At 37.3% G+C, this 14220-nt stretch overlaps 1 protein-coding gene across 5 annotated transcripts in view; it reads left to right on the top strand.

Annotated features, from left to right (window-relative positions):
- The window catches only part of skor2 (SKI family transcriptional corepressor 2), a 44538-nt gene that overhangs the window by 21182 nt on the left and 9136 nt on the right, over positions 1-14220 (top strand). For 3 of the 5 annotated variants that reach the window (XM_039759663.1, XM_039759661.1, XM_039759662.1), the window contains exons 4-7: positions 489-566; positions 2331-2396; positions 2908-3006; positions 11405-11472. In XM_039759663.1, coding sequence (XP_039615597.1) covers positions 489-566; positions 2331-2396; positions 2908-3006; positions 11405-11472 — 311 coding nt within the window. The remainder of the gene's footprint in view (positions 1-488; positions 567-2330; positions 2397-2907; positions 3007-11404; positions 11473-14220) is intronic. The other 2 variants (XM_039759665.1, XM_039759664.1) reach the window with 2 other exon arrangements.

The raw sequence follows: 14220 nt of genomic DNA, 5'->3' as shown, positions 1-14220 counted from the left end.
TCTTGAAGTACTTGAAGACACAGGGTAGTTGTATGTGTTGTGTATATACTTTAGGGTATATATCTTTTGTGGTTTGCATTTAGAAATTTCATAAATATGTGACTGCTTTTAAAAAATGTAGAAATGACATATATTATATTATATTATATTATATTATATTATATTATATTATATTATATTATATTATATTATATTATATTATATTTGACCCTGTGATGGACTGGCACCCAGTGTAGGGATTGTTCCTGCCTTGAGCCCGCTGTTCCCTGGGGTCGGCTACAGCTTCCTCATGATGCTGCCCAGTATAAGCAGATTTAAAAATGGATGGATGATGAACTATCATTATTATTATTATCTCATCATCTTAAAATGCTTTTCCTGGGGAGGGTTGCGGTGTTTTATTGTTATTATTACAATTCCATTTTAGTATTAGTTTAAATACTTAAGTATAATAAAAATGATGCATTGATAGTTTTCTTTTCTCCTAGAAGAATCTAAAGAGCAGAATACTTTCTTCATTACAGACACTGAGACATCTGGACCTGAATTCTGGAGAGATACATCAGGTATCATTTTTGAACTCTGTCATGTAATTTAAACCCTTATATTAAATGAGAACATTAAATTGAAATTCAAATAAAGATGTAACAGCATATTTGCTGATACCATACATAGAAAAAAAAAAAAAAACATTGTCCAAGGGTATTAAAAGGAAATGCATCCAAATGAAAATAAATAAACAAATGTAGAACATGACCAAATCTGTTCTATTACATCAAAATTCTATTGGGACACATAATGGTTCAAAAAGAATATCAGCTAACACAATAATGGTAATCAGAGTTTGAATGATATAAAATGGAAATAATTGCATTTTCCTCTAAGAAACCTTCCATTAAAAAGATCACAGCTTATTGCTTTTAATATGTGTCAGAAAGACATTAAAAGTGTTTTATGACATCTATGCCAACATTTATATTATCTACACGATAATGATCTCTTCACATAATGTATAATACATTTTAAAAATTACATGAAACAAATTAAATGAAACCACCTTTCCCTGATTGCTAAATGTCTCCAAGGGCTAAGGGAGGACGTGATTAGAAGTTTTGATTCCAAAGTGTCTATTGCAATGTCTTAAGGAGAGTTCTGTTTCTTGGGAGAAAAGAATCTAATTTTCCATTTATGTAATGCAAACTGCTTTGGCTTTGACTATTCACGGTTAATTGACTGTCAAACGAGGTTGTTATCCTCAGGCAATGTCTGCAAATTTGCCTGTCAAATGAGACAGAGAGAGGAAGAGAGCAGGAACGCTGGGGTTTGAAATGAAGAAAATGTTAGAGGCTTAAGCAGGAGGAAGGAGTGGGGTGGGGTAGAGTGTTCTGGGGGGGATGACAAAGGCTTCGAATTAGCAGTGTACATCAATACTGGGGGCTTCTTGTTATTTTGTGGTCCGTATAAACAAATCAGGAATAGCAATGAGAGAGAGAGTGCAAACTATGAATTTGAAGAATTACCTGAAACTAAAGCCGTAGTTGTATCGGTACCGACACAAAACATCACAAATTAAACAAACATGTGGGAGGCGTTACAAAGCCATGCTTAATATATTATTTTGTATTGATTTGTGTATGGAGTCACTGTAAATTAAGTTCTAGTATTTTTATCTTTAATTGAAAATGACTTTGCGTGGGAAAGTAACGTTTTCTTTATTCCCACCTGAAATGTTATGGAGAAAATATTCATCGAAAATTGACATAACATCATGTTATTTCATACGCGTCCTGTGCTTTGGATGAATGAACGTTTTAAGTGCGCGTTCTAGATGATTTCTTTTGAATGAATTGATAAACTTACATTAACTGGGTGAAAATGACAATACTGCATTGTTTTTACCTTCACTTTTTTAAGCATAAAATTAAAAGGTCATTTGCATTGGAAAATATAATTTAAAATGCAGTGCGGTAGCGTTCATTCTCAAAGCTACGGCATATACCTGTTTGATCATAACAAGTTGTAGCACATTGTTTTACTTTTATTTATTTGGCTTTATCTGAGGTGACTTACAACATTTGACATACAATCGGGTGGCTTTCTTTTTTATTTTTACCATTGGAGCACCGAAAGGTGAAGTGACTTGGTGTCAGCAGTGGGATTTGAGCCTACACCTTCAGGTTCTGAACCACGATGCCACACTGCCAATTGCTACTCAGGCTGCACAATGTCCCATTAAAATGCTACTGCCGCCTCCTAAGCTTGCAAATCTTTCTAAAAATTCCCAATTACATTAGTTATGCCAACTCGTAATGACATCATTTTATTTTCAGGTGACTCAGGCCAAGAAGAACATCCACCAGTCTCACTAAAAAAAGACGTGGAGAACATGGAAAAAGGTAAAACTTGCATTTATATTTCAACAAACATACATGTGGCGGACAGTGGGCAATATCCAGGGGTGAATAAACACCGTCTTCTTAACTGTTTAATAATTGAAATATAACATTTTGTAAGATTTTTGTGCAGCTCTCCACGTTATCTGCATAGACTTCCTACTTGTACATAACGGCTCTCCCAAGCTGGGTCTTGTAAAAGTATAAATGACAAAACATTTATGCACCCTAATAAAACATTATGATAATATGTGAAGTCCTCGTGTAATATATAATTGAGACAAATACGTTAATGTCACACGTGTTATTGTCATTCACTCGATGATCTGGCACTTTATTACCTTGAATCTATAATATATTGCGCTGATTTTTTATTCATAGACTTGCAGTCAGTGTTGTTTATTATTCTGTCACCAGTCGAGGTTTCAGGTGATCAGTTTGTTCTTGTCTACAATTTGTTTTATTTATTTCTTACAGCACATTTATATACGTTACATTTTTCTTTTTTTTTCAGAACAGCTCCAGAAAGTGTTGTTAGAGCAGATAGACTTACGAAGGAGGCTGGAACAGGAATTTCATGTACTTAAGGGCTCGGCCACATTTCCAGTTTTCAGTAAGTTATCCTTTTTATTGGAGTTTGAATCATTCGTCATTCACCATTTCTTTCAAAATTGAGTTTTATTTTGGTTTTTGGAGTTACTCTGTCTTTCCTCACGTTATAAGGTAGTGGTGATGGCCAAATATGTCTTCATTTCAGTCATAGCACGATGGAAGGGAAGAAGCTAATATGTGCACAGTATTTTACACAGTGCAAGACAAAAACCTAGCAATGCCACTGACTAATGAGGAAAGACCACCTACCAATGAAAACATCGGATTATGATCACGTGATTTAAATGGCAGGTGTTGTTGACTCTTATAAAAAAATAATATTGTGTACGTGAAGCTCAGGAAAAGTGAAATCTAGAGATTGTTAATTATAGGGGCGACATTATTTTGTCAATTTACCGAAAGCCAGCCATTTTCTTAATGAGGTTTAATGCAATATAGAGCCATGTAGAGATGGTGAGGCAGTGGTCTTAAAGCTGAAACTAAGCAGGCGCTGGACACCAGTCCACTAAGGGGGCACACTAAGTCACATTTGATGACGCCATGATGATGGGATGCATATCTGGAGAAGATGAAAGCCATTTTGTAAATCAATCGGACTGTGCGAAAAGAACTGTCTTAGTCTGAATGTCAAAGAGACCAAAGAGATAATATTTAACTTTAAGACAAAGAAATATGCAGCTTTTCCCATCATTGTTCTGGGGGAGAAGGTAGAAATAATGACTGAATATAAATACTTAGGAGATATCCTAGGGACAAAACTCAATTGGAAAATCATGTCATCCATGACATCCAGACCAGGGTATCTGGGTGTACCAGAGCCTGTCCCAACAACTCTGTACAGGGCACCAGTCCATCATGGTGCAAACACACACACACACACACACACCAAACACACACTAGGGCCAATTTAACGTCACCAGACCAAGTAACCTGCATGTCTTCAGACTGTTGAGGACACCAGAACACCTGGAGAACCCCCACATAGACACACAGAGAACATGGCAGAGGTATATGAACCATGGTCTCCTCACTGCAAGGCAGATGCCACCGTGCCACCCTAATTGGAATATAAATACAAAAAAAAAACCACTCTAAATGCAATCAGCACTGATGCTCCTCTGTAATTTCCAACTATTAAAAAGGGGACGATGACCTCATGTTGTCCTTTCATCGGAGTGTGGTCCACTCTGTCTTCACTTTCAGCATCATTGACTGGTTTAGCAGCCTGACAAGCCAAAATCTTTAAAAAGCTCCAGCAGTTTACCAAACTGACTGACGTAGATAATTTGGTAAGTGCGTGCCATGGGGCAGTGTTAAAACAAATGGAAATCATCTCAACTGATGACAGAGACTCATTACACGCCGAACTTAACTTCAGTAAATCAGAGAGGTAAGACGTTTTAAAGACCCACATAATTTCCTTCACCCTAGTGCCATACATTTTGTTCATAAAGGATATCCAAAATAATAAAAAAAAACCAGAAGTGTAGAGTTTTCTGCATGTATCATGCGAAACCTTCAGGAAGCAGAGGGTGGTGATGGGAGGTACCTTATCAAAATTGGCTGACATTAAGAGTGGTGTCCAGCAGGGCCACTTCTATTTTCAATATATAAAATGATTTGGATCGGAATATAAGTAACAAGCTGGGTAAGATTGCAGATGATACCAAGCTAGGTGGATTGGCAGGTAATCTTGAATCCGTTGAATCATCACAGAGGGTCTTGGACATGAGACAGGCTTGGGAGGATTTGTGGCCGATGAAATTTAATGTCACTAAATACATGTAGGAAGTAACAATGTGAGGTGTGAAAACACAATGGGCGGTCTGAAAATCGAAAGTACTCCTTAAAAGAAAGACTTAGGAGTCATAGTGGACTCGACACAATCAACTGCCAGACAAATTCAGAAGCCATTATGAAGACTAACCGAATATTAGGTTATATAGCACACTGATGTGTGGAGTACAAGTCCAAGGAGGTTATGCTGAAGCTTTATAACACACTGGTGAGGCCTCATCTGGAGTACTGGGTGCAGTTTTGGTCTCCAGGCTACAAAAAGGACATAACAGCACTAGAAAAAGTCCAGAGAAGAGCGACAAGGCTGATTGGGGGCTACAGGGGATAAGTTATGAGGAAATATTAAAAGAGCTGAGCCTTTACAGTTTAAGACAAAGAAGATTAAGAGGAGACCTGATGGAAGTATTTAAATTCATGAACGGAATTAGTCCAGTGGATCGAGACGGTGACTTTGTAATGAGTTCATCAAGAACACGGGGACACAGTTGGAAACTTGTTAAGGGTAAATTTAGCACAAACATTAGAGGTTTTTCTTTATACAGAGAACGATAGACATTTGGAATAAGTGACCAAGTAGCGTGGTAGACAGTAGGCCTGCACCACCATTAAGGTGAATTATTCATTCGCCTGGGGTGCAGATCATAATGGGAGGATAAACCCAGCCGCACAGGTTAGCTACCAAACAGTCAGTTCTAGGGTTCATTTTAGGGTGTAAAATAACCTACCACCGGCACTGGGTAGACAGTAGAACTTTAGGGACCTTCAAGACTCAACTTGATGTTATTTTGGAGGAATTAAGTGGATAGGATTGGTGTGCTTTGTTAGGCTGAATGGCCTGTTCTCGTCTTGATTGTTCAAATGCTCTAATGTAATTATGTTTTATAAAAACGCACAATCCAACTGCTAGAAGTGATTAGCAAACAATCTATTTTCAAATGATGTGAATATTTTAGGATCTCTGTGTTAACTTTTAACCCGTCTTGTCTGTTATTGGACACAACTGTGAAGGGAAATTTCATGTTTTCTTGTGTAAATGGTAATAAATTAAAACATTGAACGTTGAATATCACTAGTTAAGGTCACAGGCACATGGTCGGGATGGGAGATGATATCGGAAAAAGTCCGCACAGACATGGAGGGAATACACAAACTCCACACAGGCCGCGGTCAGGCTGAGGGTTTACCCGAGTCTAGTGTGGTGATTAGGCAGTGCATTATTAAAACATCAGTATGGGACGGTCCGTACAGGAATTCCATGTAAATTACACTTCATCTCAAAAAGTACTCATGCACATCAAAATGCCTGGTCCTATGACTGAATGGAGCAGACTGCAAAAAAATCCTGGTTAAATTAGACAATCCCTGTGGCAGGTATCGCTGAACTTTGGTCAAGCTGGTTTTGAAAGATACATAGGAATACGAACCGAACCAAACTTTTCCAAGAAACAATAGGCCCGGAGCCTGTTAACAGGACAACGATACTGCAACTTGTTTGAAGAAGATTGGTTCATTTTTCCAAAATTTATTTTTGTACACAGGTCTTTAGCATTTAGGGCAGATATCTTGGACACCACACATTGTCAGCTTTATTGTATCTATTAGGATGTAGTCATCCAGGAGCTCTGGATTCTGATGAATGCTCACGTTCAATGGAAAAACCTAGTAACTGCCATTTTTCAGAATTAAGTTTTATTTTCGTTTTTGGAGTTAATTGGTCTTTTCTCATGTTATAAGGTAGTGATGATGGCCAAAAATGTCTTCATTCCAGTCATAGCACAATGGAAGAAACTAATATGTGCACAGTATTTTACAAAGTGCAAGACAAAAACCTACCAATGAGGAAAGACCACCTACCAATGAAAACGTCCGATTACAATCACATGATTTAAATAGTGCAACTGCATGATTAAAATGGCAGGTGTTGTTGATTTGTGAAAAAAAAAAATAATATTCTGTATGTGACACTCAGGAAAAATGAAATCTAGAGATTGTTAATAATAGGGGCATCATCATTTTATCAATTTGTCGAAAACTTGAAAGATGTCACATGCGAGGTTTATCCATAGTTGGTGAGAATGTTGCAATTTTAAGATTTGAAAATCTATTTTTATCTTCCACAAATAACACATTAACACTAATATCAACCTTTCTCGACATTTTGAATTTCATTGAATCAGCCTTCAGGGAGGATAGCTTGTATCTTTGCTATGATGTAGACATCCAGAAGCCCAACTCAATATAAAACAGCATGATTTTCCCCACAAAAATTGTAATTTGAATCTGTGAAAAATCAGTACCAGTTTTACACAGGCACACATATGGGTAACATGCTAAAATCAACTTTTCTCAACATTTTTTTTTTTTGTTCTTTATTTCGTCTTATACAATTTCTTGCATATGAATTTGTCAGTTTTCTCATACCCCTTGGGCTCAGAGCTCAGAGTCAGCCATTGCACATCACCCCTGGTTAAGGGCCTTGCTCAAGGAGCCCAGCAGAGTAGGATCCCCTTTGGCAGTAACGAGGATTTGAACCGGCAACCTTCCAGATACTGGTGCAGAGCCACCACATCATAAAATCAGAATCTTAAATTAACCTGATAGTAAATTTTTGACCCCCTCATTAAACTTTCATTTACATCAGGGGTCTCCAACTCCAGTCCAGGAGTGCTATTGTGGCTGCAGGTTTAATAGTCTCGCGGGACCGGACGTCATTCTCAAACGTATGGCTTCAGCGAGAGTACAGGTTTTCATTCTAACTCTTTCCTTAATCAGCAATCAGTTTTTGCTGCTATTATCTTATTTTGCCTTCATTTTAATTGACTTGCCATTTAACACTCAGACTCCTTAATTATTTTTTATATTATTAGCAGCCAAACAATAATGAGATACAAAATGAGATAACACGTGGCCAGCAACCAGTGTCCCTCATACAATATCTGAAAATAAAGAAAGGTGAAGGTCCCAGGGATGTTAATCTGCTCAAGTCCACAAAACATTTTAATGGTGCTCTTAATAAAAAGAAAAAAAAAATCAGCAGCTGTGGAAATGCCTGCTGTGCCACAGAGAACCATGGAACTAAATAATGGACTTAATTAACGACAAGAATCACCTTCTCATTGACAAACTGGTTAGAGTGAAATTGGAGTTTGAGGCCCCGACCTTGGGTTACTTCACATCTCATTTCTGTTTGGATAAAATTTAAGCTAAAATAAAACTGAAGCAGTTCAAAGGGCTGAATCTTAAAAAAAGCATGGTAATTAAAATGAAGGGAAAAGAAGGTAGCAGAAAAAACGATCACTAATGAAAAGAACAGTTAGAATGAAAACCTGCAGCCATGGTAGAGTTCCAGGACTGGAGCTGGAGACCCTGATTTACATGGTGGTAATCAACTGTGCATATTGTTATATTTTATAAGTGAATATAAAGTTCAAATGGAGTTGTTTAATTAAAGTCACTATGTAATAGACTGAAAAAGTATAACCTCCATTCAACTTAAAATAATTAAGGTAATTATTCACACTTAATATTTTCAATTTGAATCAATATAATTCTTTTTAGTTTATTGATCCCACAATTTTTAAGTTTAGGCAAATCATTTAGAGTGATTGGGTGCAATTCACTTGTTTTATACTGAAGTAAATCTATTTTTTAAGTTGTTACAATTTCAAATGGTTTATTGGTCGTAACCTCTTTTTATGCTATTAGAAATATTATGAACATAACACATTCCAATGCTGTACTTTTTATATTTATTTAAAAATCTAGTGTGAATACACAAGCATTTTGCAGTGTAAATCTTAAATATACAACAACAACTTATTAAACATTTCTACAGCTTTCTTGAAAGTATTTTTTATTACAAGTTCTTATTTTAAAATTAACAGTTGAGAAACCAGAAATCCTCTATTATAAAAGTCTGCTGCTGAAAATAACCAGACAGGTATAGCCAAGTCCACTCCACTCGGGAGAGTGTTTTTCTTTTTTGGCAGTTGGAAAGCCATCACGCTGGAAAGTTCAACCAGAAAAATATACAAACGGCCCCTCAAACACAGCACACGCACAACCTAAAATATTAGATTAACTGAAGTAGGATTTTTACGTTTATTCCCTCCACCATAATTTACTTTGGTACAAACTATTTTTTTTTTTACTTTGATTGAGATCTGAAACCAAATATTTCAAGCTACAACACTAAATGACTAATCTTAAATTGCTTGAAAGAGACAATTTACGTTGTATGAACATCAATGTTATACTTTTTTCAGTGTATAAAAGGCACCATATTATAGATAGATAGATAGATATGAATGGCACTATATAATAGACAGAAAGGGCACTAGATAGATAGATAGATATGAATGGCACTATATAATAGACAGATAGATAGATAGATGTGAAAGGCACTATACAATGGTAGAAAGACAGACAGAATTATTTAAAAGCACTATATAAAAGATACATCCAATATAAAAGATACATCATCCAACCTGCTGAATCCAAACACAGGGTCACGGGGGTCTGCTGGAGCCAATCCCAACCAACACAGGAATCAATCCTGGGCAGGGTGCCAACCCACCGCAGGACACACACAAACACCAATTTAGAATCACCAATCCACCTAACCTGCATGTCTTTGGACGGAAACCGGAGCGCCCGGAGGAAACCCACGCAGACACGGGGAGAACATGCAAACTCCACGCAGGGAGGACCCGGGAAGCGAACCTGTTTCTCCTAACTGCGAGGCAGCAGCGCTACCACTGCGCCACCGTGCCGCCCACATTTGAAATGCATTATAAAATAGATGTGAAAAACACTGGATAAAACTTTGACATATATGAAAGGATAGATCTATATTATTAATTTCATGCATTTTTCTTTTGTTTTGTGCTTCCTGACGATCTGAATGGTTTCACTTTACTCCACCAAAACCGAACTAACACAAAGGTGCAAGACAAAGTAGCTAAGCAGACCTGTGTTTTAACGTAAAAGACACAGGGGAGGACAAAGTTGAAGAAGATTAAGGATTAAATGTTAGCTCCAATACAAGTGTTGTATAGGAGATGTATTGGAAAAATTTGCGATGCCTCAGCTCGAGCGTAGTAACCGGCTCTTTAATGAAATGACATTCCGTTAACAGAAAGAAATTTGTTAGATGCGTTACAGCCTGTGCAGCCTCTCAGGACCAAACATGCAGTACCTCATTTTACTTTAATGAACCTATAGTGTTATTTAATACAGCAAAAGAAAAGAAAATGTTATGTTTCATCATAGCAATAATAATATCAATATGTTAGTAACTAATAATAATAATAATAATAACAGGTTATTTAATAAATCAAAAGAAAATAAAAGGTTATGTTTAATCATAGCAATAATAATATAAATATTTTATTAACATCATCAAATAGTAATAATAATAACAGATGCAAAACTAAAATAAATACCAATTTTTACAAATCAATATCAAACATTAAACACCACATAATACCTATTAATTATATTATATATTAATACATCAAACACAAGGATTTGACTAATAAAATAAGCATGAATGAAATATGCACTAACACAAATTAAAAGTTAAAAGAAAAGCATGAGCAAACTGCACCACTTGTGTAAGCTGAAATGAAGGAACATAAAACCACCCATAACAATGAAGACTGTGAAAGAAAACGTCGCTGAGTTCGCCATTCGGCATTTTCCGGTGTTTATGCGCTGGTATGTTTGTCACTACTGCTGGGGCCACTAAAAATGTAAAGTTTTTCTTTTTTCTTTTGCTTTAAATAAATAAGATGTAAAAACAGACAATTACACAGTAAGTAAAACAATGTAGTGTTTTGGTATGTATGCTTCCTTGGGTTGCTTCGCCTTCTTTGGCGGAGTCACGCAGATCCACGTCGCCTTTTAAAGTGCAATGTGCATAAATGCAGCAACAGCGACATCTAGTGGAAATAAAAACTACATTAAAAATTATGCATGAGAATGTTCTTCCAGTGTGTGTGAGGCTTTTTAGCCACGTTTTTCATAGAGCCATATTAGTAAAGCAATACTATAATACTCCATAGCACAAAATTCAAAAGATACATAAATATTCCAGAACTATTCACATAAAATATGCAAATACTTAGCGTTATAACCTGGCAAATTAAAGACTTCCATCTATGTTCTAACATACATATTACATATACTTATTTCGCTGACAATACCTGTCCATGGAGATTGCATGGCTATGTGCGCATTTTATTGACGTGTTAACATTGAAACACCTTAATTCAATAATTTGGAAGGGGGTGTCCATGTACTTGTGGCCAAATATGGTTTATGCATGCAAAGTAAATGCCAAATCATTTAGCTCCTTCATATTTCATGGCCTTTACAAAGCGCCAATACTTTGGCTGAAGAAACATCTCACAAGCAGGCTTCAACAACATGCTGCGACCTCAGCCTTTGAATTCATTTGATGGCTGACAGTAAGACAGGGCTGGCATGTTATGCTGTATTGAACATAAAACAGATTTATGGATGGCAGTTTACGAATTGAGCTTTGAGAAGCATTTTTTTTTTCTCTATCACATCACTCATGAATCTTTTTGTTCTAACAGATAACTTCCAAGACCAAATGAAGAGGGAGCTGGCATACAGAGAAGAAATGGTACAGCAACTGCAAATGGTAAATATCAAGCATGGCATCATCTTTATTATACTTATGTATTACAAGTGATGTAGTGTTGTGAATCAAATTCCTTATCAATTACTACAGTATGCTATAAAAATAAGAGCAAATCTAAGTTAGTGAAAAAAATTTCAGCAGGACATTTATATAATTATCAATCTTTTTTATTCAAAGGGACTGAGAAATGACAAAGGCAGTGTAAGGGAAAATATTTCATATCTAAAAATGCATAACACCTTCCATTATATGTCATATAGTGCCTTTCATTATCTGCTCAGTTACGAGGGGAAAACTATAAACTCACAGTTGGTTATGCTCATGAGTCAGATTTGGATTTTATTATGAGTCACTTTCATATAAGGGTGGTAGTGCCACTGCCTCGCAGTAAGGAGACCAGGGTTCGAGTCTCAGTTTCTCCCTGTGTGGAGTTTCCATGTTCTCCCCGTGTCTATGTGGGTTTCCTCCCACAGTTTAAAGACACGCAGGTTAGGTGAATGGGCCCGTGTTTGTGTGTGGTGGGTGTGTGTATGTTTGCCCTGCGGTGGACTGGCACCCTCTCCAGGGTTTGTTCCTGCTTTGCACCCTATGCTAGCTAGAATGGGCTCCAGCAGACCCCCATGACCCTGATCAGGACTAACCGGAATGACTGACTGACTGACTTTTAATATAAGTTAACATACTCCTGCGCTATTAGTTAAATATCTGTTAAGCTGTCGATGTGCCCTGTAATGGCACCTGTTTCCAGTCTTGGGTTGATATGATAAGTAAGCAACGAACTGTTATCACCATTTAAGGAACACCATATGTCTTTTTTTTATATATATATATACTTAAATAATCCCTGAGGGGAAATTGTCTGTTCATATGGCCTTTGGAGGTCAGAGCGTACTATAGGGTCATCCATTGTACAGCGCCCTTCGAGCAATTTTGGGCCCAGTGAAGCAGGATCGCTTCTACTAGTAACAGGATTTGAACCGACAACCTTCCAGATACCAGCACAGATCCTCAGCCTTCACAGCCACCACCAGCACCACCTCCGGTGTACACTCTTAAAGACACTACTTCTTCAATGGCACTTTATGGTTATTTCCTGGGTTGTGTCGTTCTTCATGGAGCCATTACTTGACAATGAGCCATTTCATTCTGAGACGGGTTCTTTGCATATGAAGCTGGTTCTTTATGCTTTGAAAAACCTCCTCATATGTAGAAAAAATTCAAAATCTTGAATGTATGGTAGGCAAACCCAGCAGGATGCTAACAGATTAAGAAAACATGGACTTAGCCTGGGTGACTGTTTGCAGCGTATTTCACCCATTGGTATTTCACAAATCTGTGACCATCTAGTCAGAGTTATTTACTATATGGAGCTTGTTGCAAGTTTAAATAATTCAAGGTTCTTTCTGGAACCTTCATGTGAGTGGGTCTTTTGGGAGCTGGAAATGCTTCCCCTATGGCATCGCTCTGAAGGACCACTCTGGCACCTTTATTTTTAAGAGTGTACTTGCCAATACATGAAGAGTGATCCGGCTTTTCAAGTTAGAAGACAAGAAAAGCATAATTGATGTGCTGCACACTTACTTCTGGTCACGCTTGTGTGGGTTTCATTTGAAGATTTATTTTTTTTGTTGTTGTTTAAAGATAAGAAGCCCATACGAAAGAATTAAAGTATGAGGGAATAACATGCTCAAACAAAAATATACTTTGGGTTGCCAACCCGGCCGAACAAAAAGGTTCAATGGCAAAAAAGAAAACCAAACAAATAGTACGGCCACCAAAATGACATGGCTGGTGCTATAATGGCTTCCTCGTCTGCCGTCTGAAGGTTTTGGAGCTTCTTAGCTCTGGTCGGCCTGGAGGGAAGTGACACCTCCTTTTGGGTGGTCGTGTTTTTATAGCCCAGGGACCCAAAGAGGTGGAGGCAGTTGCTCTCATTGGCTGGTGGGAGATGAAAAAGACATGACAGTTAGCGGCAGCGCCCCCTCTCAGCCCGAGGTGGTATATCATACCTGGGTAGAACATAAAGGGTGATCTTCTGAGGTGCATGCAGGACAGGTTATATTAACAGACCCATTTTGAAACCCCCAGTCAGAATTGTTCAGTGACAACAAAAATTAAAAAACACGTTCAAGCTCCAAATTACAGGTACCTTCTTGAAAATTTCCACTATGTACTCATCATTACCTATCACAAAAGAAACCTTAATAACAAAGCACTTAAAATACTTGTTAAATTACAAATATAAAATTTCACTTTTCAACATCTGTTAAATATATCTTTATGTATATGGATGAGCATCTACAATGACTAATAAATGCTGTGTTTCAGAATTGTCTCCAAGTTGTCCACTTTGAACGGATTTATTGGCACTCTGTCCAAAACGTGTTAATGTTAATGGCAGGCAAAGAACCTGATGAAGTTCCAACATAGCTGAAATTTTGGCAATCTTTGAAGAATCCCACAGTATAATAAGAAAAACTTATAAAGTAAAATTGAGACACCAATGTGTTGACAGCATTAAGGCTTAACATGTCCAGGATGTTTTTCCTCCTTTGTCTTTTTCAAAATTTTCATACATGCCTAATTTAATTTCAAAGTCTATTTAAACACACTGAGAGAGTCAGAAGTAGGAATGGAGGTGGACAGTTCCTTCCACCAGCTAGGAGCTACGCAGGAAAAGAGTCTGGATTGAGATTTGATACGACGCAGAGGTGGCATCATCAGGCGCTGAGTGGACAAGAAGGAGCA

Source organism: Polypterus senegalus, chromosome 7 (assembly GCF_016835505.1).
Source record: "Polypterus senegalus isolate Bchr_013 chromosome 7, ASM1683550v1, whole genome shotgun sequence".
Lineage (NCBI taxonomy): Eukaryota > Metazoa > Chordata > Cladistia > Polypteriformes > Polypteridae > Polypterus > Polypterus senegalus.
The sequence above is the reverse complement of the archived record's forward strand: the minus strand, read 5'-3'. Positions and strand labels throughout refer to the sequence as shown.